At 53.9% G+C, this 24,573-nt stretch overlaps 2 protein-coding genes across 3 annotated transcripts; both read right to left on the bottom strand.

The window, feature by feature from the left end:
- Positions 1 to 10,708: 10,708 nt before the first annotated feature.
- SERTAD1 (SERTA domain containing 1) lies at positions 10,709 to 13,549 on the bottom strand. 2 transcript variants are annotated; one of them, XM_060084371.1, is made up of 2 exons: positions 13,420 to 13,549; positions 10,709 to 11,760 (listed from the first exon to the last, which is right to left on the bottom strand). In XM_060084371.1, exon 2 carries the CDS (start codon positions 11,758 to 11,760, stop codon positions 11,044 to 11,046), a length of 717 nt encoding a protein of 238 aa, XP_059940354.1. In that variant the 5' UTR covers positions 13,420 to 13,549; the 3' UTR covers positions 10,709 to 11,043. The 2 variants fall into 2 exon arrangements, with proteins under 2 accessions (XP_059940354.1, XP_059940355.1); XM_060084372.1 differs by lacking the exon at positions 13,420 to 13,549 and adding an exon at positions 13,035 to 13,135.
- A 6,613-nt stretch (positions 13,550 to 20,162) lies between these two features.
- Positions 20,163 to 24,181, bottom strand: SERTAD3 (SERTA domain containing 3). The gene is made up of 2 exons (XM_060084261.1): positions 23,804 to 24,181; positions 20,163 to 21,432 (listed from the first exon to the last, which is right to left on the bottom strand). Exon 2 carries the CDS (start codon positions 21,424 to 21,426, stop codon positions 20,830 to 20,832), a length of 597 nt encoding a protein of 198 aa, XP_059940244.1. The 5' UTR covers positions 21,427 to 21,432; positions 23,804 to 24,181; the 3' UTR covers positions 20,163 to 20,829.
- Positions 24,182 to 24,573: the final 392 nt, after the last annotated feature.

Here is a 24,573-nt window from a genome sequence, read left to right as displayed (position 1 = left end):
ATGTGGATTTCAGAACACCCCTGTGAGGTCAATACAATTACTGAGCTTGTTACAAAGAAGACACCTGAGGCTGGGAGAAGGAAAGTCACTTTCCTGGGTCACAAGTGACCCAGCCAGGACTTGAACTTGTCTGATAATAACTAACGGGCATTGCGTGGTTACTCTTTGCCAGTCCTCTGCTAAGACCTTCACTTTCCACCTCACCGCAGAAAACCCTAACCCCACAACATTGTAAATCAACTATACTCCAGTAAAAAATAATTAAAAAAAAAAAAAAGAGAGAGAGAAAACCCTAAGCCCTGAGAGAGGCCAGGGGCCTTGCTCAAGGTCACAGCACAGCGGGAAGGAGGTAGAGCCAGGATTTGCGTGCAGCCTCCCCGACAGGCCCTTCTGGGGAAAAGGGGATGGATCCTGTCTCCCTCCTCCGAGCCCCCGACTCTGGCCTTGTCCTCCCAGCCCCCAGCTGGCATGCCAACCCGCCAACCCCCACTCCACAGGGAAAGGTCAGGCCTCACGCGGCACATTCCCTCAAACAATGGCCCATCTGCTGTGCCCAGTCACATTCCACCCCTGCCCACCCACCCCCAGCTGCACAATGGCCCTTCATAGCCCACCACTGGCCAGGATAGAGGACACTGGGACCCCCTCAATGCTCCAGCTGTACCCACTTCACTGGTTGCCCCCCCCCCACGGTGTCAGAAGGCTCCTCTCTGGCTCTCCTAGGGGTCCTGGTCTCCCCTGTGAGCCCCCAGCCCCTCCAAGTAGTGCTTGGCTCCCACATCTGGATTATTTCCTCTGAACTGGGCCTTATGCTGGCACCCTTAGGCCTCGAAATCACTCTGGATGTGATGGCTATTTTAGGGTTGAAAACTGAGGCTCAGAGAGGGCAAGTGACCTGTCTGGGGTCACACAGCTAGGACCTGTGCCCTTGACCCCAACTCTGTACCTTCACTTGTGTTGGTGGCTCTGAGCACTGGAGGAGGCCCAAGCAGCAAAACAGCTGAGGCAGGAGTTGGGCTGGGCAGAGGGGATCAAGGGTGTCAGGAACAGGCATTTTTAGAGGGACCTCGTTGGTGCCAACCCTGAGCCAGGCAGACACTTTATAGACATGGCCTCATGGTACCCCATTTTACTGATGAGTAAATTAGGGTTAAGAAACGGGATATCACAGGGAATTCCCTGGCGGTGCAGTGGTTAGGATTCCGTGCTTCCACTGCAGGGGCCCCGGGTTCGATCCCTCGTCAGGGAACTAAGATCCCACATGCCACGTGGCCTGGCCAAAAAAAAAAAAAAAAAAAAAGAGCCAGGGTGTCACTGTGAGGGAGTTGGGACTTGAACCCAGGTCTGAAATGCTAACTCTGACTCCCTGATATAACGTAGTATCCTGAGCTGGGGGTGAGAGAAGCCTGCTACTTGTAGGAGGTGGTGGAGATGGAGGGGAGGATCCCCTAGGCCGCAAGCTCCCTGCTCCAGGACAGGCCAGAGAAGGTCACACCCAGAGGCTGGCACAGGAAGCTCAGCCAGGGTGAGGGCTTCTTCATCCCTGCCCGGGACAGCTGCCCAGCCCAGGTTATATTTAGCCCAGCTGTGCCCTTCCTGAGCCACGTACCCAGCTCCTGGGGTGGGATGGGGTGGGAGCAGCTTCGGAAGGAAGCAGCTTTGGAAGGGCCCAACCCCGGGTACTCTCTGTTCCCAGATCTGCCTGTCCCACTAGGCAGGGGAAGGAGGGGTAGGGAGGTGGGGTTGGGGGGGCTGACTTGTGTTAGGGGAAGATCTAATGGGGATTCCCTGGAGAATCAAGGCCAGGCAGGACCCTCCAGAGGCCAACAGCCCACTTCTTGAGCGATTCCTGTGACGCTGCCCTCGTACATTCCTGAGCTTCCAGAATTCTGAGAGTCCCCATTTCTTGAGCACTTACTATGTGCAAAGATCCTTCCCTGCCTGGGCTCATTAACTCCTGAAAACACCTCCCTGGGGAAATCACAACTTAGATGCCCATTTAAGATATCACTCATGCCCTTCAGGGTGGCTGGGGTGAGGGGTTGTCATTTGTACCCTGGGCCCCTCAGCCGAGCTGGGCCTGCTGAGGAATCCCCCAGATTTGCCTCACTGTACCCTCCTCCCCCCACCATGGCTGGCGCCAGCCTCGTTTAGGAATTCTCCCCTCTCAGAGCCTCAGCCACCCCAACCACCAGAGGGATCTGGTGCCCTTGCAATGGGAGTGGGGGGTAGATCTGACTCATCCGGGCCCCTAGGCGTTGTCTGAGGCCATCTAGTGATGTGGGGGGGGAGAGGCATTCTGGCAGTGGCTTCCAGCTGCCTCCGTTAGGGCCTGCTCCAGCACTCTTCAGGTTTGAATACTTGGGCAAGGTATTTCACCTCTCAGGGCCTCAGCTTCTTCATCTGTAAAATGGAGCCGATAAGACTGGCTTTGAGGAATTGTGAGACAACAACAGGTGCTTAGAATATTCAGAGGATGTAGTACGTGCTCAAGGAACATAAACCAGTCTCTGACGGCAAGTGTGTCTGCATCTCAAAGTGTCTCATATCCAGCCTTTGCTCACATACCAAAGAGGAGCTTCGGGTGAGGGACAAAATGCAGCTCGGGCACCAGCCTCCAACCAACAAGATCAGCCTTGCCTCCCCAGCACTCTATTCCAGGAACAAAAACTCCTGTCCCACCCTCAGCATCCTGCCCCAGCTCTTTATAAGCAGCAACTCATCTACACTCATGTCAGCCCTGGGAGGTAGCCTCCCTCAGCCCATTTTAGAGATGGGAAAGTAGAGGCACAAAGAATGAAATAACTTGCCCAAGACGACACAGCTAGAAAGAAGAGAACATTGGGATTTGAACCCAGGGTCTGGTTCCAAGGTCTGTACCTTTAACTCCTATACCACGCAGCCTCCTGGGCCCCAGACACCCTCCCAGCACCTCCCAAGATCCTGGGTCTCATTCCCAGGGCTTCTCAGCCTGGCCAGGAAGGGAATTGGCAGGCCGGTCTCTTACCACTGGGCCTCCAGACACCTCGAGAGCTCCTGGTCCGTCTGCTCAGCCCCAGCCCCAAGCTGGGGGGGAAAAGGAATGGGGAGGGGGAGGAGGGGGAGACCCCAGCCATTGGCTGCCGAGGTATGACATCACCAGGGGGTGGGTGGTAGGGAAACAAACATCCCCATCTCCCAGCTATGTCCACCCGCAAGGGGGTGGGAACCACAGAAGAGAAGCCAAGACAGCCCAGTGCTGTTCCCTTGCCTGGGCTGAGACCTCCACCATGAGCCCTGCTCCTGGGATTTGCACGTTGCTGGTGCCACTTGGAGATTCAGCCCCTCACCAGCACTATCCCCTGGCTTCCACACCCAGGCATGACCCCGCTGGTTCCTGGGACCCCTAGATTAAACTTCTACTCCCTCTCCTGGTCAATTTGGGTTCAAATCCCAGCTCAGCCATGTCCTGGCTGTGTGAACTTCAGCAAATCGCAGCATCTTTCTGGGCCTCCGTTTCTTCATCTCTAAAACAGGGACAGTAAAAGTGCCCACCTTATGGGTTTCTTGTGAAGATAAAATGACTTAAGAGAGACTAAAAACTTTAATAAGTGCCTGGCCCGGAGTGAATGTTACTTATACGTATTTTGCATTCTTCACACAAATTAGGGGACCAGCTAGACTTGTCAGGGGACTTTTGGTCTGAGTGAGCCTGGGGCCAGGGGAGCCCCACTTCTCTGTTTAATGGAGTTGCCATTTCAGGGGGCACCTATCCTGTACTAAATACTGTGCTGGGCACCCAAAGCTCGGCTCCTGGAATCAAGGGCGCAAGATAGATTTTGCCCAATTTTTAGCTACACAGCAGGGGGTGGTGGAGCTGGGGTCCAACCTCAGTTCTGCTGGAGCCCAAAGACCCTGCAACACACGTCTGTCCCCTTCATAAAACAGACAAGGAGGCTCAGAGAGGGGAATGACACCAAGGTCACCCACAGCGGGTAATAGGTAGCACCAGGATTTGAACCCAGACCTGCCCAACTCCCAAACCAAGGCCACTAGACCTCACCCTGATCCCCTGACCCCCGGCCCCCAGCCTGCCCTGACTCACCAGACCCCGGGGGGCGGCACAGGGAGCACAAGTACCCCCACATGCCCCTCACACCCACCCGGCCGCTGCCTCGGATGCTCCTGGCTCTCTGAGCCCGGGCCTGGGGCTGGGGCTGGGAAGAGGCTGGGGATTACCCCCAAAATGCATGTCAGCAGCTTCGGCCCCATTGTCCAGCCAGGCACAGCCACCAGGCCCTCAGCTCCATCGGCACCCTCACCCTTCACGTCAGCTCATCTGGCCCCTCTGCGAATTCATCCCCCTCCCCACACTGAGCAGTTGGGGCCTACTCCCGAGGGCATGGGCACGAGGGCATGGGGGACTAGGAACTGGTTGGCAGGAACCCAGAATGCTAGGGCCCTCCTCCCCTCTCTCCGAAATGCCCCCTGCCCACTCTCAGCCACCGGGGAAGGCAGGAATGTGCTGACCTCTGGGAAATGCCTTCCAGGCCTGGCAGCCACCAAGGGTTGGGGTGTGGCAGAACCCAGCCAGAGCCCTCCTCCCGGGAAGGGTGGAAGGAACAGTGTGGTCAGGGCTGCTGATGGGCCTGAGGAGACCCTTCCTCCACTGCAGGTGCCCTCTCTCTCTCTCTCATTCATTGATTCATTCAAACATTCATCTGTTCATTTATTCATTCAACAAACATTCACAAGCCCTTGGTGACAGGCCCTTTGCTGGGCACTGGGGACACTAACAGACCTAAATTCACCAAGGGGGGCAGGCTCAGGACAGGATTCCTGGAGTCAAACTGGAGGGTTGAGGAGGGAACCAGGTAAAAGGCTAGGGAAGAGTTTTCCAGAAGGAGGGAGGAGGAACACGGGCAAAGCACCAGGGGGAGAGAGGGAGCAGTCCTTCATTCAATGTCAGCAAACGGTCAATGAGCACCTGGTCTTCTGCCCAGCCCCATGCTGGATGGTGCTGGCGACACAGTGTGACCAAGATAGCCTGGGCCTGCTTTCACAGAGTTCACAGTCCAACAGGGAGACAGACCCAGAGTGGCCAGGGTTGGGATGAGGGAATTGCAGGCAGAGAGGTCAGAGCCTTGCTGGGGTAGCCCAGGAAAGGTACCTGCTTCACCCTAGGAAGGGAGATAAGGGAAGGCTTCCTGTAGGAGGGGACATGTGAGCTGAGACTTGAATGACCCATAGGATCTAGGCAAGAGAAGAGGGAGTGTAGAAATTCCCTGGCGGTCCAGTGGTTAGGACTCTGCTTCCACTGCAGGAGGCGTGGGTTCGATCCCTGGTCAGGGAACTAGGATCCTGCAAGCCACACAGCTTGGCCAAAAAAACAAAACAAAACAAACAAACAAACAAAAAAGAGGGAGAGAGAGAAGAGGGAGGGGAACAGTTTCATGGGCAGACGTAACAGCCTGTGCAAAGGATCTGAATCCAGACGGAGCTCAGCGCATAGGAAATTTCCAGGAGCTGAGAACTGTGTCCTTGTTCATGGCTGTGTCTCTAGAGCCACACATGCCCCTTCCTTTGCATCTCCTTCTCATTTAAACACTTATTCACCAGCTATTTGCAGACACCTCCGCTGTATCCATCCATCCCTGGGCTGGGCGGTTCTGGAGACACAGCAGTGACTGTGACTGTGCCCTCACAGGACTCAGTCCAAGGGGGGCAGACACTAAAGAAGTGACTAACAAAATGAGTGTATAATTACACACTCGGAGCTAAGTGCTGTGAGAAAAGGATCCAGGTCTGTAAGAGGGGTCTGGCACTCTGATACTATCAGGAATGGCATGGAGGGCTTCTTGGAGGAGGTAACATTTGAGCTGGCACCTGAAGGATACATAGGAGTTCATGCCAAGCTGCAGGTGGTGGATAAATGAGAGTGGGTTTCAGGTAGAGGAAACAGCCCGTGCAAAGGGCCCCTTTGAGAAACTGGTGAATGTGAGAGTGAGGGGAAGATGAGGGGAGGGCCAGCAGGGCCACGAGGAGGGGCTGCGACTTTGTTCTGAGGGCCCTGGGTACCTACAGGAGGGACAAAGGGTGGAGGGTGGAAGGAATCTGATGACAGACCAGGCTAGAGCTGGAAAGAAAATTCACCCCTTGTTGCTCAGGGTCAGACAGACAAGGAGGCTGGTACAGGCTATCCTGTCCCTCTCTGGGTCTCAGAGGGCAGATATCCTTGCTTGTTCCCAATCTTAGGGGACAAGCACAGTCTTTTGCCATGAAGTATGATGTTAGCTGCATGTTTTTTGTAGCTGCCCTTTAGCAGGTGAAGGGAGCCTCCTTTCCCAGTTTGCTCTGAGTTTTTTGTGGTGAAAGATATGTCTCTCTCTCTGTGTCTCTGTCTCTCTCTGTGCCCCTCTATGTCTCTGTCCTCATTCCTTATCTCTCTTCGTGTCTCTCTGTGTCTCTCTTTCTCTGTCTCTTGCTTTTCCTCACCCAAGGGGGTGTGGCCAAGGGAAGTTGAATTTCAGGGGTGGCACCAGTGTCCCAGTTCCTGGCAAGGCCACCTCCATAAACACAGGACATCCTGCAGAGCTGGGGAAGGAGGTGGAAGGCTCTCCTCAGGGACCACCCTCTCCCCACCCAGTCTGAGTCAAGCAGGAGCCAGGTCCTACCCAGTGCAGCCCAGGGAAACTGCTGTCTTCCTCACTCCCGTCCTTTAGGCCTGCTCCCACCCCCTGCCCTCTCTACCGAGCTCCAGTCCCAGGGGCCCAGCCACCTGGATGCCTGCCCCTGGGTGTCCTCACAGACCCCTGCACCCACTGTGTCCCTCTCTGGCTTCAGTGTCAACCCCAGACCTGCTCCCCCTCTGGGTCACCATCCCAGGGTCGCCCCACCATCCCCAAGTCCCCTGGCTAGAGCCCTGGGTCTCATCCTAGGCCCCTCCTCTATTGCAGCTCATCACCCCCACAGCCTGTCCTCTCTAGCATCTCTCCCCTCCCCTCCCCTCCCCTCCCCTCTCCTCTCCAAGGCTTCTCTGTCCCTCTGTGGCCTCCCTCCCCTCTGGACTCCTGGCCCCCAGTCTCACCTCCCACCAATGGCAGCCAGAGAGATCCATTTACTTCCAGATTCCTTTACCCTAGTACCTTCAGAGTAAAGTTCCCCCATCCAGGGCCTTGTGTGCCCTGGTCCCTGCCAACCCCTCCAGCTCCATCACTTACCTTACCACTTTTCCCGTTTCCAATCAAACCCAGCAGCTTACAGATTCCTGAAAAGATTGTAGGGTCCCTCACTTCCTAACCCTTGCACATCCCTCTGCCTAGAACACTCTCCCCTCAGAACAACAGTCCTTTGAGGGCTGTCCCAGCTTACAGATGAGGACCCTGAGGCCCAGAGAAGTCGAGAACCTTGCCTAGGGTCACACAGCCACAGACGGCAAAGCAGAAGTTCAAACACAGGTGGCCTGGCTTTCAACACAGTATGGCTTATTGAGTCAATAATCATTGACTGGACTTCCCTGGTGGCACAGTGGTTAAGAGTCTGCCTGCCAAGGCAGGGGACACGGGTTTGACCCCTGGTTCGGGAAGATCCCACATGTCACGGGGCAACTGAGCCCATGCGCCACAACTACTGAGCCTACGTGCCACAAATACTGAAGCCCGCGTGCTCTAGGGCCCACGTGCCGCAACTACTGAGACCATGTGCTGCAACTACCGAAGGCTGTGTGCCTAAAGCCTGTGCTCTGCAACAAGAGAAGCCACCGCAATGAGGAGCCCGTGCACCTCAACGAAGAGTAGCCCCCGCTCACCACAACTAGAGAAAGCCCACGCACAGCAATGAAGACCCAATGCAGCCAAAATAATCATAATCATCATCATCATTGACTAAGCATCGTTAGATCTCCACACTGGGACTGCAAACCGTAGGTGTCCAGTAAATGCTCATTGAATGAGTGAATGGGACAGGGGCAGAAGGTGAGCCTTGGACGGTCCAGGGTTCAGACCCCCCCCCCCAAGGACTGGGATACATTCTGAGGGGCTCAGAGCAGGGGAGAGATGTGGTCAGATTTGCCTTTTACATAGGGCCAGGCACACAGTAGGGTAGGTACCCATAAATCTTTGCTGAATGAGGGAAGCGAAGGAGGGGAGGGAGAAGGAGACCAAGGACAGCTCTCCCAGGTGCTGGAGGAAAGAAGAGTATGCGTGTGATGGGGGTCCCTGTGAATGCCCATGGAGGGGAGCTGGCCTGGGGAGTGTCGTGGTGGGAGCACACAGAGGCTCTGTGAAAAGCAGCCCCAGCTCCAGGGCTGGTGGCTCCATTAGGAATGGTGTGGGCCCTGGAATCTGCTGGCCGAGGTAGCGTGGCCTCCTGGGGTTGAGCCTGAGGGCGGAGGGGCACACCAGAGCCAGGGAGCTGCACAATCGTCCAGGGGTCAGACATGGGGAGAGTAGGGCAGGTCTTCAGGCACAAGCTGTCATAAACCGAGGGCACCAGGGAGTTGGGACCAGGGCTGATCTAGCCCATATGCTGCTTTTGTGCAAAAGGCACACCCCTTCCCCAAGGCACTTGACCTCCATCTGCTGTGAAACTGCCTTAATAAATATGTAAATGCATGGTGTGTGAGACGTGTGGTAGCCCCTTAAATATGGAGCCTATGTGCAGTGCACAACCGGAGAAACTGTACACAGAGACTCTGCCGAGAGGGGAGCAACGCTTGCCAAACAGGCACAGGGGCAGATGGGACCATCGTTGACAGATGGGTAGGCTGTCTGCATCAATAGGTATCACAGGGACTTTCCTGGTGGCGCAAGTGGTTAAGAATCTGCCTGCCAGTGCAGGGGACACAGGATAGAGCCCTGGTCCGGGAAGATCCCACATGCCACAGAACAACTAAGCCCGTGTGCCACCCCTACTGAGCCTGCGCTCTAGAGCCCTCAAGCCACAACAACTGAGCCCACAGTGCCACAACTACTGAAGCCCATGCGCCTAGAGCCTGGGCTCCGCAACAAGAGAAGCCACCGCAATGAGAAGCCTGCGCACCCCGATGACGAGTAGCCCCCGCTCGCCGCAACTAGAGAAAGCTTGTGCGCCACAAGAAAGACCCAACACGCAGCCAAAAATTAAAAAATAGAAGTAGGTATCACAGATTATCCCCCAGTTTGGCACCCAGAGACATCAGAAATAGGTCCTCAGGGTGTTGTAAACAGAACGCATTGCTGAACCCACACTGGGGACTCCCTTGACCACTGGTCAGGTCTCCAGGGAATCTAGGGCAGTGGCAGGACAGACCCCCAGACTGGGCACCAGGGGGCATTGCTGAGCTCAGCCTTCCAAGGTCTGGGTCTGGGTAAAAACCGAGTTTGAGTCCCATTGCCCAGGGCTGGAGTCACCAGGTGCTGGAGTCAGGCACCCGGAAGACCCTCAGCCTGGGCACCAGCTCCCTTTGGGCCATTTCCACTCCCCACCCGGGGCCATCCCATCCACTTCCAGAAATGGGCACGACTTCCTCCGCTCCTCCAGGAAGCTCCACTCTGCCCGCCCCTTCCAGGCCCGAGCGGCCGGCCGAAGCAGCCTGCCTCTCTCCCCTCCCCTGTCCCCCCTCCCTTCCCCACCCCCCCCCGTTTCCACCCCAGCTTCAGCCTCCCTGAAGCTTCCGGCCAGAGTGGAGGCACCCGGGCCCCACGATTTTAGTGTCCCTTAGCCGGGGCTTCCCGCATTCGAAGGGCAGCCAGCCCGTCAGGTCACCGTCCGACCCTCTGCCCCTCCCCCCCAGCCCACCTCCACGCTCCCCAGATGCAGCTTTCATCGTGCCCCTCCCCCCGTCCCGTACCCCGGGCGCTGCCCTGCCCCCACGGCCGCCAGGAAGGACGCTGCCTGGGTCCCGTGCCAGGCCTCTGAGTGTGCGGCCCCTCCCGCGGGGCCAGGAATGCGGCTGGACGGCGGGGGCGGCGCAGACACCCGGCGCTCAGGCCAACCCTATCACACAGGCTGTCAGGCAGGTGGCCCCAGCTCGCTGGGGCCCGAGTTTCTTCTAGAAGGAAAGCAGGATCGCCTGCCGTTCTGTCAAGCCACCACACTTGGTGACTTTATTTCGGAATCAGCTTCCAAGCTGCCTTATCCCTTGCCCAAAGAGAGATTTGAGACCCAGAGTGGATTTTATTTAAAACTTGCTGGAGTCTCCCTTTCTTTCAGTGTTTTCCTGGAGAGCTGGCTCTCAGCGCTCCAAGGACAGGCTCCATCCAGCCTTTAGCTTTGTGCTTTTATTTCTGGCTCATTCTGAAAGCTCCCATCTGCCCCCACCCCAGCCCCCAAGACACACAGGTAGACTCCAGGCAAGGACTAGATTTCCTTTTTAAATAGTGGCCTGGGGCTCCTCCTCTACCACCATGTACACACACAGCCACATCAGGGAGACCTGGCTGAGTATATTCCAGGAGTTTTCCAGAGGGCCAGTTACCAGACCTAACTGGTCTGCTTCTCAGACCAAAAAGCAGTGAAATTTGAAACCTATCTCCTCAAGTGATGACTTTTTTTTTTTGTGATGACTTCTTGGAGCCTCAGTTTTCTCATCTGTAAAATGGGGCTAATAATATGCCCATCTTGTTATGAGGATTAAATCAATTAACACATGTCAAGTGCTTAGAACTGTGCTGGGTGTCCACGGCTCAATAAATGTTAGAGGTTATTTTATCACCCTCGCCTTAGCCCAGAAATAAAGCAATACACAGACTTGAGACTTCCCACAACTGGCTTTAATTTCAAAAAAACTGGTTGGGGTCTTTTCCCACATCAGGGAAAGAGTATACCAAGCTGTGCCTCCAGGGATTCAGCACTGGGCCTGGTCCAATCACATTCCAGCCACCAGGCCCTGTCATTTCATCACAAGGGCCAATTCCAGACTCCCCCGATCAGCCAGACCAGAGGACGGAGGTGAAGTTGCCCAGGACTGGATTCTTTCTCTCCAAAGCCCCTCTCTAGGGAAGCCAGCTGTGTCTTTCAAAGGAGAGTTGGTCCAGCCACCAGGCTCAGTTTGGACACCAGATCAACATCCCAGCTCTGGGGGAGTCAGCGCCCTGGCCCTGGTGGCCGCTCCAGTGCCTGTGTGCCCACCAGCACGTCCATGAGGTAGTCCAGTTCGGCCTCATCCAGCTCTGGAGCTTCCTCCTTGCCTGGCCCATCCTCAGGGCTGGATTTGTGGCCCTCAGAGGCTGGTGCCCAAAGTTCACTGTCATACATGGATGTGTCAATGTCCTCAAACAGGCCCTCAAGCCCATCATCCAGCAGACATCCAGTGGCTGGGCCAAGCAGGTCCAAGGCACCCAAGCTGGGTGGGGCTCCCCCAATGGGGCGGCCTGGTGGCCCCTCATCTACCAGGGGCTGGGGAGCCTGGCTCAGGCCCTCAATATGGCTGAGGTCCTCCAGAAGGCTGGCCATGGAGGCTGAGAGGGCGGCATCAGAGCTGGCCAGCAGGCTGTCAGCTATGCCTGGGGCTGTAGGCGGGCTGGGCACAGGTGGCAGGGCAGCTGTGGGTGCCATGGACGCCTGAATTCGCCGCAGTGTGTTCACTACCAGCACCAGGTGCCGCAGGTCCGGTTCACTCTGCCGCAGGCTGTGGTGGAGCTTGAGCACCGAAAGGTCAAAGAGGGAACTGGAGGCCACGGCTGGGGGTGCCTGTGCCACTGCTGGATGGCCAGGATCCAGCCACCAGGTGTCAACTGCCAGGGCTTCTTTCCCCTCCTCCTCCTCCTCCCGCTTTCGCTTCAGGCCCTTGCTCAGCATCATCTGTGGGGAGGGAAGAGTCATTCAGTTATGGAAAGCCAATGTGAAGTTCGGACCACTGCTGTCCGTGTGATCTTGGGCAAATCACTTAACCTCTCTGAGCCTAGGCTTTCTTAGGGAAACTTTAAGACATGAATGATAATTGTATCTATTTCCTAGAGTTGTTTTAAGGAATAAATGAGATACAAAAAGCACTTAGAACAGTGCCTGGTACATAGCAATTACTCCTGTGAATAAGTACTATTAATAATAACTATTATTATTTATTTCTTCAATGAACCATGTGAAATGTCCAATATTCAACCTTTTTTTTTTTTTACCCACAATAGCAACTGTTTCACATGGGTTAATCAAATATTTATTGTCTACTAATAGTATTCTCAATAAATAAATAGACAAATACAGGAAATGTACAGATGGTGCTAGGAAGATACTAAAAGGTTCTGGAGAGTGGTCAAGGAAGGCTCCCCTGAGGAGGTGACAATTGAAATGAGCCCTCAAGTATGAGAAGGAATAAAGAACAACAAAGGCAAAGAAAGACCTAGAGGCTGGATGAATTTGAACTGAAAAAAGACTGTGGTCAGTGCACAGAGAGACAGGGGCTGGGGCTTGGGGCAGGCAACCCAGCCTACCCTGGGGAGACTAGGCAGAGGCAAGGAGCTTGGATTTTTATTATGAGTGTGGTGGGAAGTCACTGAATGGTTTTGAGCAGGGAGAGTGGTATTGTGGACTGATTAAGTTTCCAGAAGATCCCCTTGGCTGCTAAGAGGAAGGGGTAGGGCGACGGAGAGGGGTGGGGGGGGCGGCGGGGAGGGTGTCCCTGAGATCCATTCGAAGGCTACTGCACTCTTTGGGGTCGGCAAAGATAGGTGACTTGGGAGTATAAGGCGGTAGTGGACATGGAAGGAAGTTGGTCGATTCAGGATTTATTTGGGAGACAGAGTGGACAGAGCTTGCCGGAAAATCCTGATGGGCACGGGGTTCACGGAGAGAAGTCTGAGGACCCACACTTTCCCCGGGGTGGGTGCCCCTGAGCCAACCTGCTTTTTTAAGCCAGGCAGCCTGCAGGGTACAGTATCCAGATCCTTGCCCAGCAGAACTTTAAGAGTGACCACTCACACTACTCAAAACTGGGTCCTTGCCTCCTTCCCAGCAGACCCGAGCATCCGGAACCGCAGGAATTCAGCCCCCACCCCCGACTCCGCCCCCCGCCCCGGTCCCGGCGCCCCCTAGCGGCACTAGGCCGGCTTTCCCCCGGGTATTCCGGTTCCCCATACCCCGGGACCCTTTACACTGCCCCGCGGGACGCGGTCTTTCCTGCTTGCCACCCGGGACCTTGCGTGCCTGGATCCCCGGAGAGCTGTTCTGCCCTCTCGGCCTCCGCTCGCTTCCGGAAGGCAGTGGAGGCTACTCCTCCAGAAGCGGCGGCGGCGGGGGCGGGTGAGTCACGCAGCCGGAGCCAGGGAGCCGGCGCCTCCGCCCCCTTCCCGGGCTGCGGCGTGATTCACCCGGCCTGGCCGGGGCGGGCGGCACAGAGAGGCCCGTGCGTCTCGATCCCGGGCAGCCCTGGCGCGCACCTGCCGGACCCGGGGATCGAACCTGCCAAATGACCCCGCGGCCAGTACCCCTTCTTTCCCAGGCCTCTTCCCTTCATTTACATACCCAGCTCAGCAGCTGCCAATCAGAACGAAGAGGGAGCCACCCGCAGCCAATCAGGAAGCGGTGGCGGCAGCATTGCTCGCCCGGTCCCCTTCAGCAACCGGCGCCTGAGTTGAGAGACGCAGTTCTGACTCCGGCTCACGACTCCAGGCTACTGACTTCCCTTAGCTACCGCCCACTCCCGTGGCAACCCCGCCCTTCATCCAGGGATTGGTCCTAGACGGTGATGGGCGGAGCCTGTAGGGGGCGGGTTCGAAGAGGGAGGAAGTTGGCTTCAGGGCGCATGTCCCGGCAGCTGCGTGAGGGGAGGGGGGAAGGTAGGGTGGCTCTTTGCCCTGTGGCACAGTGGCGGGGTGGGGCTTTTGTCTCCTAAGGTGCGGGCCCCTCACACCTGCCCACTCACCTGCCAAACCCAGTAACTGAGCTTCTTTCGCACCCAGCCCCAAGAGGGGTCTACACTCTAGGCTAGCTAGGCCTGGGTTCAAATTCGGACTCACACTCACTCGGTGTGTGACCTTGGTCTCTGAGCCTACAAAGTCTGTTAAATGGGGGTCTTCTTGCCTACCTCTCGAGAGTTAGGAAAATTAAAATAAGGTAGTACCTATAAGAGCACTATATCAGCAAATGCTGGGTAGTTGTATTCAATCGTGGTTACAGGCTGGAGTGGGAGGGTGGGGGTGGGATGCCACTGGAATCCCACCCTGGGGTCCATTTCCTAAGTAGCTGTTTGACTTTGGGCAAGTACTTTAGTGCCTTAGGAGGGTCTCAGTTTCCTCACTTTTTTTTTTTTTTTTTTTTTCCCGGTATGCGGGCCTCTCACTGTTGTGGCCTCTCCCGTTGCGGAGCACAGGCTCCGGACGCGCAGGCTCCGGACGCGCAGGCTCAGCGGCCATGGCTCACGGGCCCAGCCGCTCCGCGGCATATGGGATCCTCCCAGACCGGGGCACGAACCCGTATCCCCTGCATCGGCAGGCGGACTCTCAACCACTGCGCCACCAGGGAGGCCCTCCTCACTTTTAAAATGAGAGAAATAGCGTCTGGCTCGGAGGATTGTTTTGAGGATTAAATAAAACAATTCCTGCAAAATGCTCAGAGTGGTGTGTAACGTGTCCTTTTTTTCAGTAGTAATAGCTGTTGTGGTAATAGCACAGGTGCTTAGTTCAAGTGAGACATTCAGGGTGGGGTGCAAGTAGGCAGGAGTTTAATACTTGTCAGATAAACCGACAATGGGACTTAACCTTCAAGTAGCTCATTTGCTAACTCCTCCTATGGGAAGAACTGTTTGTGAATAAAACTCCTGACCCAAGTAAGATATCAAAAATGATAACTAGGGCTTCCCTGGTGGCACAGTGGTTAAGAATCCGCCTGCCAATGCAGGGGACACGGGTTCGAGCCCTGGTCCGGGAAGATCCCACGTGCCGCGGAGCAACTAAGCCCGCGAGCCACAACTACTGAACCCGAGTGCCACAACTACTGAAGCCCGCGCGCCTAGAGCATGTGCTCCGCAACAAGAGAAGCCACCCAATGAGAAGCCCGCAGACCGCAACAAAGAGTAGCCCCTGCTCACTGCAACTAGAGAAAAGACCGCACGCATCAACAAAGACCCAAGGCAGCCAAAAATAAAAATTAATTAATTAATTTTTAAAAATGCTAACTAGACTGGTTGATTCAGGCAGCCGTTATCAATGGATTCTCACTCCTTAGGGTAAAAGTTTAGGGGGGAACAGGATCTTGACAGCTTCCAAGGAATCATCCCACAGATTCCTTGCTAACTGCAAAGGGGGAAATATCCTTTTATGTTGTGGAGGTGTGATGCTCAACACCTTAACCATGTAATGAAACTTTGTATCCACAGCAGTGTCACCTGATGTGATGCGTTAGGAAGTACACAACATTCCTTGTGGAGTCTCCCTGTTAAATTTCATAAACTGAGTCTCATCAAGTGTCTAGACCCAACCTCCAGCTTATATGGGGAACAGAGAGTGACAAACACAAACAGGGACTTCCCTGGTGGTCCAAAGGTTAAGACTCCGCGCTTCCATTGCAGGGGGCACGGGTTCAATCCCTGGTCAGGGAATTAAGATCCCGCATGCTGTGGGGCACAGACAAATTTAAAAAAAAAAGTTTAAATATAATTATACAAGGAGAGTAAAAAAAACAAAAACTCAGCTAAAGAGTACCTGCCACATAGGGTTTCTGCAAGAGTTGAATTCGCATGTACAAAATTAAACACAAACACAATCAGACAAAAACAGAATATGGGACATCTACAGCACAACTGGGTTGTTCTACCAAAAATTCAATTTCAAGAAATCACAAGAAGGGATTGGTGGGGTTGAGGGGGAGTAAGTTTCAGAATAAAAGATACTATATAATTTCTTTATTTCAACCAAATAGGCATGTGAACCTGCATTAGATTCTGGTTTTGATTTGGGCGTAAAAACTTCTATAAAAGACATTCTTGAGAAAACTGGGGAAGTTTGAAGATTAGATGATATTAGGGAATTCTTAATTCTCTTAGATGTGAAAAAGGATTGTGGTTTGTAGGCAAGTGTCCTTACTCTTAAGAGATGTCTGCTGAGCTATTAATTAGGGGTAGAATGTCAAAATGTCAGCAGTTTACTCTCCAATGGTTCAGCAAAAGAAAAAATGTACATACACATCTGCAGGAAAGGAAACTTAAAATGTTGAAAATTAAATCTAGGTGGGAGGGTATTCAAGTGCTCAGAAGACATACTTTTTTTTTTTGTATCATTTCTCTGTGCTTGAAATTTTTCATAATAAAAAAAGGGTAAAATGCTAATCTGCTAGGCAAATTCACATAATTTCCCTCACAACCTATCTTTCTGGCCTGGGAAAAAGGAGACTCAGAGTCTCCAAGTGGGTCTTTCCAGGTCATAAAGGGAAGAAGAGCTCACAGGAGTCTGAGGAGTTTAACGTGTTTATTGAGCATCTACTATGTGGTGGGCACTGTTGTAGACAATGGGGCTACAGCTCTGGAATCGCCTCACAGAGCCTCTCTTCTCATGGATGAGGGGATGGATGGGGTGGAAAAAGAAATATGAAGACAAATAAATTGTGTGCCAGGCACTGTTCTAGGCACTGAAGTTATGGCAATAAAATTATAAACAAAAATCCCTGATATGAGGAGGTGGACAATAATAAACTTAATAAAGCAATTACTTAGTATCTTAGAAGGTGACAAGTGAAAAGGAAAAGCAGAGCAGGACGAGAGTAATGAAAAGGTGTGCAGTTTGGACAGGCAGCTGGTGGTGGCGGAGGGGTTTCCGAAGAGGTGACATCGAGTAGAGACTTGATGAAGTGGGAGAGGTAGTAAAGCTCTGGAAGAAGAGTGTTCCAGCCAGAGGAAAGGGCCAGTGCAAAGGCCCTGGGCTGAGAGGTGCTGTCTCTGCTGCCAGGGAAGAGGTCAGAGAAGTTTTCAGGCCCTTTAGAGCAGGGGTCCCCAACTTACAGGCCGCGGACCGGTCCTGGTCCCCCGCCTGTTAGGGACCGGGCCGCACAGCAGGAGGTGAGTGGCGGGAGGGCGAGCAACAGAAGTTTCATCTGCCGCTGCCCGTCGCTCCCCATCGCTCGCATTACCGCCTGAACCATCCCTACACACACACACGTCTGTGGAAAAATTGCCTTCCACGAAACCGGTCCCTAGTGCCAAAAAGGTTGGGGACCGCTGCTGAGAGCACTCTTTGGACCTTTGTTTTCCATTCTGAGTGGGATGAGAAGACCCTGGAAGATGAATAAATGAGGAAGATACTTTCTGCTTCTGTTCAGTGACTTGGAGAATACAAATAGGACGGGGTAATAGAGAGGCCGGGAGAGAGGTGCCTGTAGCCAGGGTGGTCCGGGAGAGTCTCCCAGAGAGGTGACATTGGAACTGAGACCAGAAAGTGAAAAAGGAGCCAGGAATTCAAAGGGCTGGGGGAAGGGAAAAGGAGAGAGCCCGGACCTTGGGAAATGAAACCAGAAGCGAAGCCACTGGCCAGGCAGCCCTGGGGCGGAGCGTCCGCCAGCTGGGGAGGGAGGGAGGTTCGGGGGAGCGCCCCGCCCCCCGCCGGCCGCCCCACCTGGCCCCTGGGGAGAGAGGAGGCGCCGGCGGGGCTCCCGGGCATCCAGCTCGGGGCGGAGAGTGGGCAGGTGGGAGGGACCGAGGTGGCCGAGGCCCATCCCCCACCGCGGGGCCGGGCGGGGGAGGGCAGCTTGGGGAACGCGGACTCTGCCCTCAGGGACCCATTTCCCTCTGCAGGGCCAGCCTTTCCACTTATCTTGCCAGTTTCTTGACGGCTGGAGCTGGACCTCTCTGAGCCTCAGTGTGATGATCTAGAAAGTTGGGGTGCTCCTCATTCTGGATTCACTGTGGTCCTAACAAGCTCCATGATTCCTCTTCACTCCTGTATCTTTAGGGCAAAGGGAGTCCATGTAAAAGTGAGTCAGATCTCCTTCCTCCACTGCTCAATGCCATCCCATGCCTTCCATCTCACTCAGGGTTCAGGGTAAAGCTCAAATGCTCCCTACGGGACTCCACAAGACTCTACATGATTTGCCCCCCTCAACTCTTTCTCATCTCATCTCCTAGTACTCTCCCCCTTGTTCCCTCTACTCCAGCCACACAGACCTCCAAATGGTCCTTCAAACACTCCACTCATGCTCTGACCACAGGGCCTTTGCACTGTCTTCCTGCCACCAGGATTGTTTCTCCACAGATTCACATGGCTCACTTCTCACCTCCTTCAGGTCTTTCTCAAATGTCATCCTGTCAGTGAGGCCTTCTCTTGCCATCCCATCTAAATAGCAATACCCCCATCACTCTCCTGCTTTTTCTCCACAGCAGTTATCACCCCTGGACAGATTAGACAGACTACATTTTACTGTTTATTTCAGTAAACAGTACACACTCGTGTATTTTTTCAGCCTTCTCCCACTATGAGGCTTTATGAGAGTGGGAACTGTGCTTTGTTCATGTGTCTGGAAGAGTGCCAGGTCCACAGTAGGCACTCAGTAAATTTGAGCAATTATTGGAATACTTGGTGTGCATCAGACGCCCTCTTACACACTTGGCATGATCGCTCAGTGAGGTAGGTGTTACTCCAGGTCTTGAGGGTGGGACATGGTGTGTTTGAAGAATAGCAGAGAATGGTGTGGGGGAGATGAGGGAGGTGGGAAGGAGGCTTGGCCATTGCAAAGTTGGCAGTTCGCCTTCTCAACAACAACAACAACAATTTGAGTGCTTATCTGTGCCGAGCATAATTCTATGCACTACAACATGACCCCTCTCTCTGAGAGATTTCTCCAACAGACCAGGAGCCTAAGCATGAAGAGTTCATAAATAACTTGAGATTGGATAGGTGCTACTAAGAAAATCAAACAATGGGAAGTGGGCTGGGTGGGGGTGCACCTGGTCTTGTTGAACTAGGAAGGGCAGGGAAGACCTCTCTGAGAAGGGGACATTTAGACTGGTGAAACTATGGAGGAAGTGTCCTCTGCAGCTGTTAACAGCAAGTGCAAAAGCCCTGGGGCCAACCGGAGTTGCGTGAGGGAGGGGAGAATGGGAGATTAAACTGGGGAAGTTAGAAGCAAGATTGTCAGGCCTTGCAGGGGTTGGGGTTTTATTCTGAGTGTGAGAAGTCACTGAACGTTTTAACTAGGAGTTAGACACGATCCACTGGGCATCCACATTGAGATGTGGACCCCATGTACCTTCTTGAGATCCCTTGACCACCTCCTCTTTCTCCGGATTGGCACCCACCTGTTAGTTACCCAGCTGTTTTCAGACTTAGATGCAATGCCCCTCTCAGGGAGAGAATCTGGCTTTGAGCCAGAAAACAAAGGCAAAATCCCCCCCCCCATTCCCTTTGTGTTACACCCAGGTGCACTTCCTCCTTGCAACCCTTCTAGAAAAGTCCCTAAGTGCTGTGTAACCTTACCTGCTGCCATGTCTTCAAAGGTCTTTGTGGAGGCCTAGCCAGTGCAGCAATATATCTTTTTTTTTGGCTGCACGCCTTGCATTGGAAGCATGGAGTCTTAACCGCTGGACCGCCAGGGAAGTCCCTGCAGCAGTGTATCTCAACACATCTTCCCTGGCCTCCCGTTTTTTTCCCCTCACTCTCACCAGCCTGGGCTTACACCTCTTAAATAAATCATTAGAACCATTAACTTTACTCTGCTTCCTAGCCAACAGTTTTCTAGAAAGATCTGCTGTTAGTACTGGGGGTCTTTGGGCATTTTCTTTCTCCCCTGGGCCTCAGCAGCACATTTCATACAATGAAAGGGCTGACTTTTACGTGCCAGAGGGCTTTATCATTTGACATGTAATTCATGTGACCCAGTCTCTCTCTCCTGTGTCCACCCATGTGTCTGGGGAATCTAAATCTACAAAGAAGCAACAAATACAATTGTTAAGAAGGCTCTGGAGGTAGACTGAATTTGAATTCTAGCTCCTTGGTCCTCATTCTTCCTGGCTGTGTGACCCTGAGCAAGTGACTTGGCCTCTCTGAACCTCAAGCTCCTCCTATGTAAAACGTGAGAACAGTATCTATTTCTGTATAATCATGGGGATTAGATGACTTAATTCAAATAAAGTAGGTAGAACAGTGCTCTTAAAAAGCATTCAATAAATGTTATGTTTAATAATATACCTGCCCCACCTTTGACAGGGAAGGGGTACAGGAGTCTAGGGAAATTACCAGGTCCCTCCCACTGACCCACTGAAGTTTAGAAACTTTAACACCACTCCTTCCAAAGTACTTTTATTAAAAAAAAAAAAAATCATTACAAACAATCAAAAAACAAAAACAGAAACAAAAAACCACCACAAAACCCGCCTTTCTTTTAAATAACGTGGCATGGAGCAGTTTGGTTTCCACCCTATTGCACATGGTCCGGCCTGGTCATGAATCAGGAGCCTGCTTGGATTGCGGTCCTGTGAAGGAGGTGGGGTTCAGCCTGTGGGGAGGAGGCCAGCCCCTCCCACTACCTGGAAGTGCAAGAGGCAGAGGCTGGGTTTCCATAGCAATCAGGCGCACATCCCTGTCATCCTCTGACAGGCCCAAACTATCTGCCCTGAGGCCCCAGTGGACACAAGGGGAGTGGGAACTGGAGGGAAAGGCAGAAGAAATGTGGAAGTGGGAAACCAGACTCCCAGAAACAGAGTCTCATTAAGGCATTTGGAACAGATAAATTAATTCAGGAAGACCCACCTTCACAGAAGGTTGCGATAACCAGACACACACATACATGCGAGACAATTTGGAACCCTGAAATGGGAGGAAGGAGGCCACAGCCACTGCTTAGAGCCCCCATCAAAACACACACACACACACACACATACACACACAGAGTTGCATCCAGGGATTCAGCCCACCAAGGCTGCGATGAGGAAGGGCCCCCCACATCAAAGTTTTAGGATCCCAGAATGATTTCCATGATGTGATCTAGTTCATTCCACTCCCAGGACCCTGGGGCACAGAAGAGGTTGTGAGGAGGCTCTGGTGGGGCCAGTGAAGGCTCCTTCTCCACTGCAGATGTGTCAATGTCCAGGAAGAAGTCATCCAGGCCAGAGTCCCCCAGGTACCGGGAGCTCAGAGCTTCTAAGAAGACTGGATCGGGCTGGGGCAGCACTTCATTCTGAGGGCCTGGGGGAGCCACTGGATTCTGAGGGGGCTCGGTCTCATCCATGGAGGTCTCCAGCTCCCTGAGAATAGAGCCGATGGTGGCCGACAGGGAGAAGTCCTCCTCGCCCAGGAAGAGGGGCTCTGGGGGCAGGGCAGGTGCAGGAGTCAGGCAAAGCGCAGCTTGGAGCTGCTGGAGGGTATTGTGGATGAGGACATGCCTGCGAAGGCTGGGTGCTCGGGGGCCCAGGCTTCGCTGGACTTTGTCTAGGGAGATACGGAGCAGGGCTTGCTGGTAGCTCCGCAGGCCTGCCGGACCCCAGTCCCACTTCTCATCCTCCTCTTCCTCCTCCAGATCTGAGTGTTTCCTCTTCAAGCCTCCTACCATGATGCCCTGTAGAGAGAAGAGGGGCAAGTTAGACACACCAGGGCTAGTTCAAACCCTGAATCTCCTGTATGGTTGCTGTTGATTTGTAATGATCCAAACTTCAGTTCTGCATCTATAAAATGGAGATAGCATGAATACCACAAGGCTAAGGAGGAGAGTAAATGTATAAGATTAAGAAAACAAGATCTGGAACTTCCCTCGTGGCACAGTGGTTAAGAATCCACCTGCCAACGCAGGGGACATGGGTTCGAGCCCTGGTCCAGGAAGATCCCACATGCCGTGGAGCAACTAAGCCTGTGCGCCACAACTACTGAGCCTGCGTGCCACAACTAATGAAGCCCATGGGCCCGGAGCCTGTGCTCCGCAACAAGAGAAGCCACAGCAATGAGAAACATGTACCACAACAAAGAGTAGCCCCCGCTTGTCACAACCAGAGAAAGCCTGCGCACAGCAACGAAGACTCAATGCAGCCAAAAATAAATTAATTAATTTAAAAAAAGAAAAGAAAAGAAAACAAGATCTGGGGGGCTTCCCTGGTGGTCCAGTAGTTAAGACTTCGCCTTCCAATGCAGGGGGTGCAGGTTCGGTCCCTGGTTGGGGAGTTAAGACCCACATGCCTCGCGGCCAAAAAAAAGAAAAAAAAAAAAAAAGAAAACCATAAAACAGAAGCAATATTGTAACAAATTCAGTAAGGACTTTAAAAATGATCCACATCAAAAAAAAAAAAAAAAAAAGAAAGAAAAAAAGAAAAGAAAAGAAAACAAGATCTGGACTTAAACAGCTGGGTTTGAATCCCACTTACTTGCCCATGTGGGCTCAAATAGTGAATTTCCCTCCTTGAGACTCAACTTCCTCATCTGCAAGATGAGGATACTAACTCAAGTCCCCCTAAATCTTAAAGCTGTTCTTTCCACAATACCCTTCTTCAAATGTGACATACACAAGACAGGGGTTGAGTACAGAGACCCGGCCTCAAAGCAGAAAATCCTGGGTTTGAATTCTGCCTTTCACGCTGCTCAGCTGTGTGATCTCGGGAAGTAATGTGACATTACACACTTAATGAACAAGAGTTAGTTGCCATTTATTCATTCGATATTTTCAGTGCCTACTATATTCCAGCCACCTGGAGCCCTGTAAGGGCACCTATCTATGGACACTCGTCTTTCACAGGGAAGATGTTTCTCTGTCCATGCCCTCTCGCTAACTGACTTGGGAGCGCGCCCAATGACAGTGAAGGGGCCTCCCTCAGGCCCTCGCGGGTGCCTTCATATTACCCCAGGGCTCGCCCCGCAGGAAAGCTTGCTAGAACTCGACTCAAGCCAAGCCCCGCCCCTACCGGCCCATCCAACCAGACGTGGGCCCTCTACAGGCCCCGCTCCTTTATGCATCTCCTTTCAGCATTCAGACACGCCCCAATTTGGCCCAGAGGCTTCTGGGAAATGTGGACCAATAGCCTCCAGGTACACGCACTGACGTTGAGCACGCACTACAATTCCCGGAAGGCTCCGCACGCCGCAGGGACTAACCTTCCCCGCCCTCCCCCTGGGCATGCGCAGAGGGGTCCGCAGTACGTGGGGGAAGGGAACCCGGACGTCCAGCGGCCGGGCGCCTGCCGAGCCCCGCCCTCCACCGCCTCCAGGGCGGAGGGTCTGAGCTCCAAGCCCGGAACACCCCTCCCCCACTCCAGACTCGGGCTGTGAAACTGCTTTTCTTCTGACCGCAGAAGGTCCTGGATTTTCCCCTCAAACTGCCCTCGGGTCCAGAGACCCAGACCCCAACACAGTGCTCAAAGATTTACAAATGCTCTACGACGCACTCCGTTCGGGACACTAGGTATCTCAATTTTGAGACCTTCTCCCGTCAACTTCCCCTGTTCTCCCGTCTTTCAAACGCTTCTCGACTTCACCTCCAGTCTCCCCCTCTGGCTCCAATACCTGACAGGGAACTCTCCCCAGCACCCCCTCTCCGACACGGCGTCTTGGAGACCAAGTGTCCTTGCCCCTAGTTCTCGCGCTTCTCCAAATGCCTGGGATCCCAGCCCAACCCCTCACACCTTTTCCTGAACACTAGAACCCCGAATTCAACCTGTCCCGGAGGCCCGAATTGTCCTAATCTTCAGATTTCCTACCCCAAAAGTTCCTTCTCTAGTTTTCTTGCTTCTCCAAACACCCCATGTCCCAGCTTCAAACTCCCTTCACTTGAAGATCCTGCCCCCAAAACTTCGCCTTCCGTCCAGGATCTCGAAACTCCGGTCCCTAACCCTCCCCTTAATCTGCGTCTCCTACTCCCACCAGTATCCCGCCTCCGCAACTCTCGGAGGCGCGCCTCCACCTCCTCCAACCCAAGGCAGATCCCAAGCCAGGCAGCCACACCTCACCTCAACTACCAGGTTCGCAATGACCACCTCCGGGAACGCCCGCGGCTTTGCGACCCTCCAGTGCTGGGTAGGGCCCTCGCTCACCTCTCTGGGGACTCTCAGTCTGGCCTCAGGGCCACCCAGCTCAGCCCGGGAGCCGAGCCGCGAGCCACGATTGGCTGGAGTGCTGCCCGCCGCGGGGCGCGGATTAGTTGGGCGGGGCCACCAGGCCTTCGCCTGGAGACGCCCCACCGGTCCTCCCCTCCCTTGCTCCGCGGACTATTTAAAGGATTGCAACTCGCTGGGAGGGGGGGGCCACGTCTCTAGAGTGGAGGGGATATCAACGCTGTTTCTTTCAACTCAGTTACTATCCTTGCTCCGAGATCGTCATTATTGCTCTCTACGATCTCTTTATACCAGCTTGGACCGCGTCGCGGAGCAAGAGTGCCTCGCACTCCCCACTCCAACCCGTTTTCCGGACGGGCGGGTCTGAGTCTCTCGCTGAGGCCGCGCCCCCTGGGTTCCGAGGGCGGACCCTGCGGGGCGGAGGAGGATGACGCATTGAAGACCAGCCAATAGTTTGGCGTGGCCTATGTTGCCTGGGCGATCGCAACCCCGCCCCTTCACCGCCCCTGTCCTTCTGCTCCCCCCGGCTTTACCCCGCGGCCTTCTTCTTATAAGGACTTTTCCGCAGCGTGTCCTCTGGTGGTGTCTCATACATCCTCCTGACGCCCCATCCTTCCTCTCTCAGGGTGGCAACCCCCGCTGCTGGAAACTGGTTCACCGCTCCC

This window comes from Mesoplodon densirostris, chromosome 19 (genome assembly GCF_025265405.1).
Source record: "Mesoplodon densirostris isolate mMesDen1 chromosome 19, mMesDen1 primary haplotype, whole genome shotgun sequence".
NCBI lineage: Eukaryota > Metazoa > Chordata > Mammalia > Artiodactyla > Ziphiidae > Mesoplodon > Mesoplodon densirostris.
Note: the sequence above shows the minus strand (reverse complement) of the source record. Positions and strands in the feature narration are given on the sequence as shown.

Coding starts and splice junctions, on each gene's coding strand:
- SERTAD1 (XM_060084371.1), bottom strand. CDS start 11,760: ATGATGCTGAGCAAGGGCCTGAAGCGAAAGCGGGAGGAGGAGGAGGAG.
- SERTAD3 (XM_060084261.1), bottom strand. CDS start 21,426: ATGGTAGGAGGCTTGAAGAGGAAACACTCAGATCTGGAGGAGGAAGAG.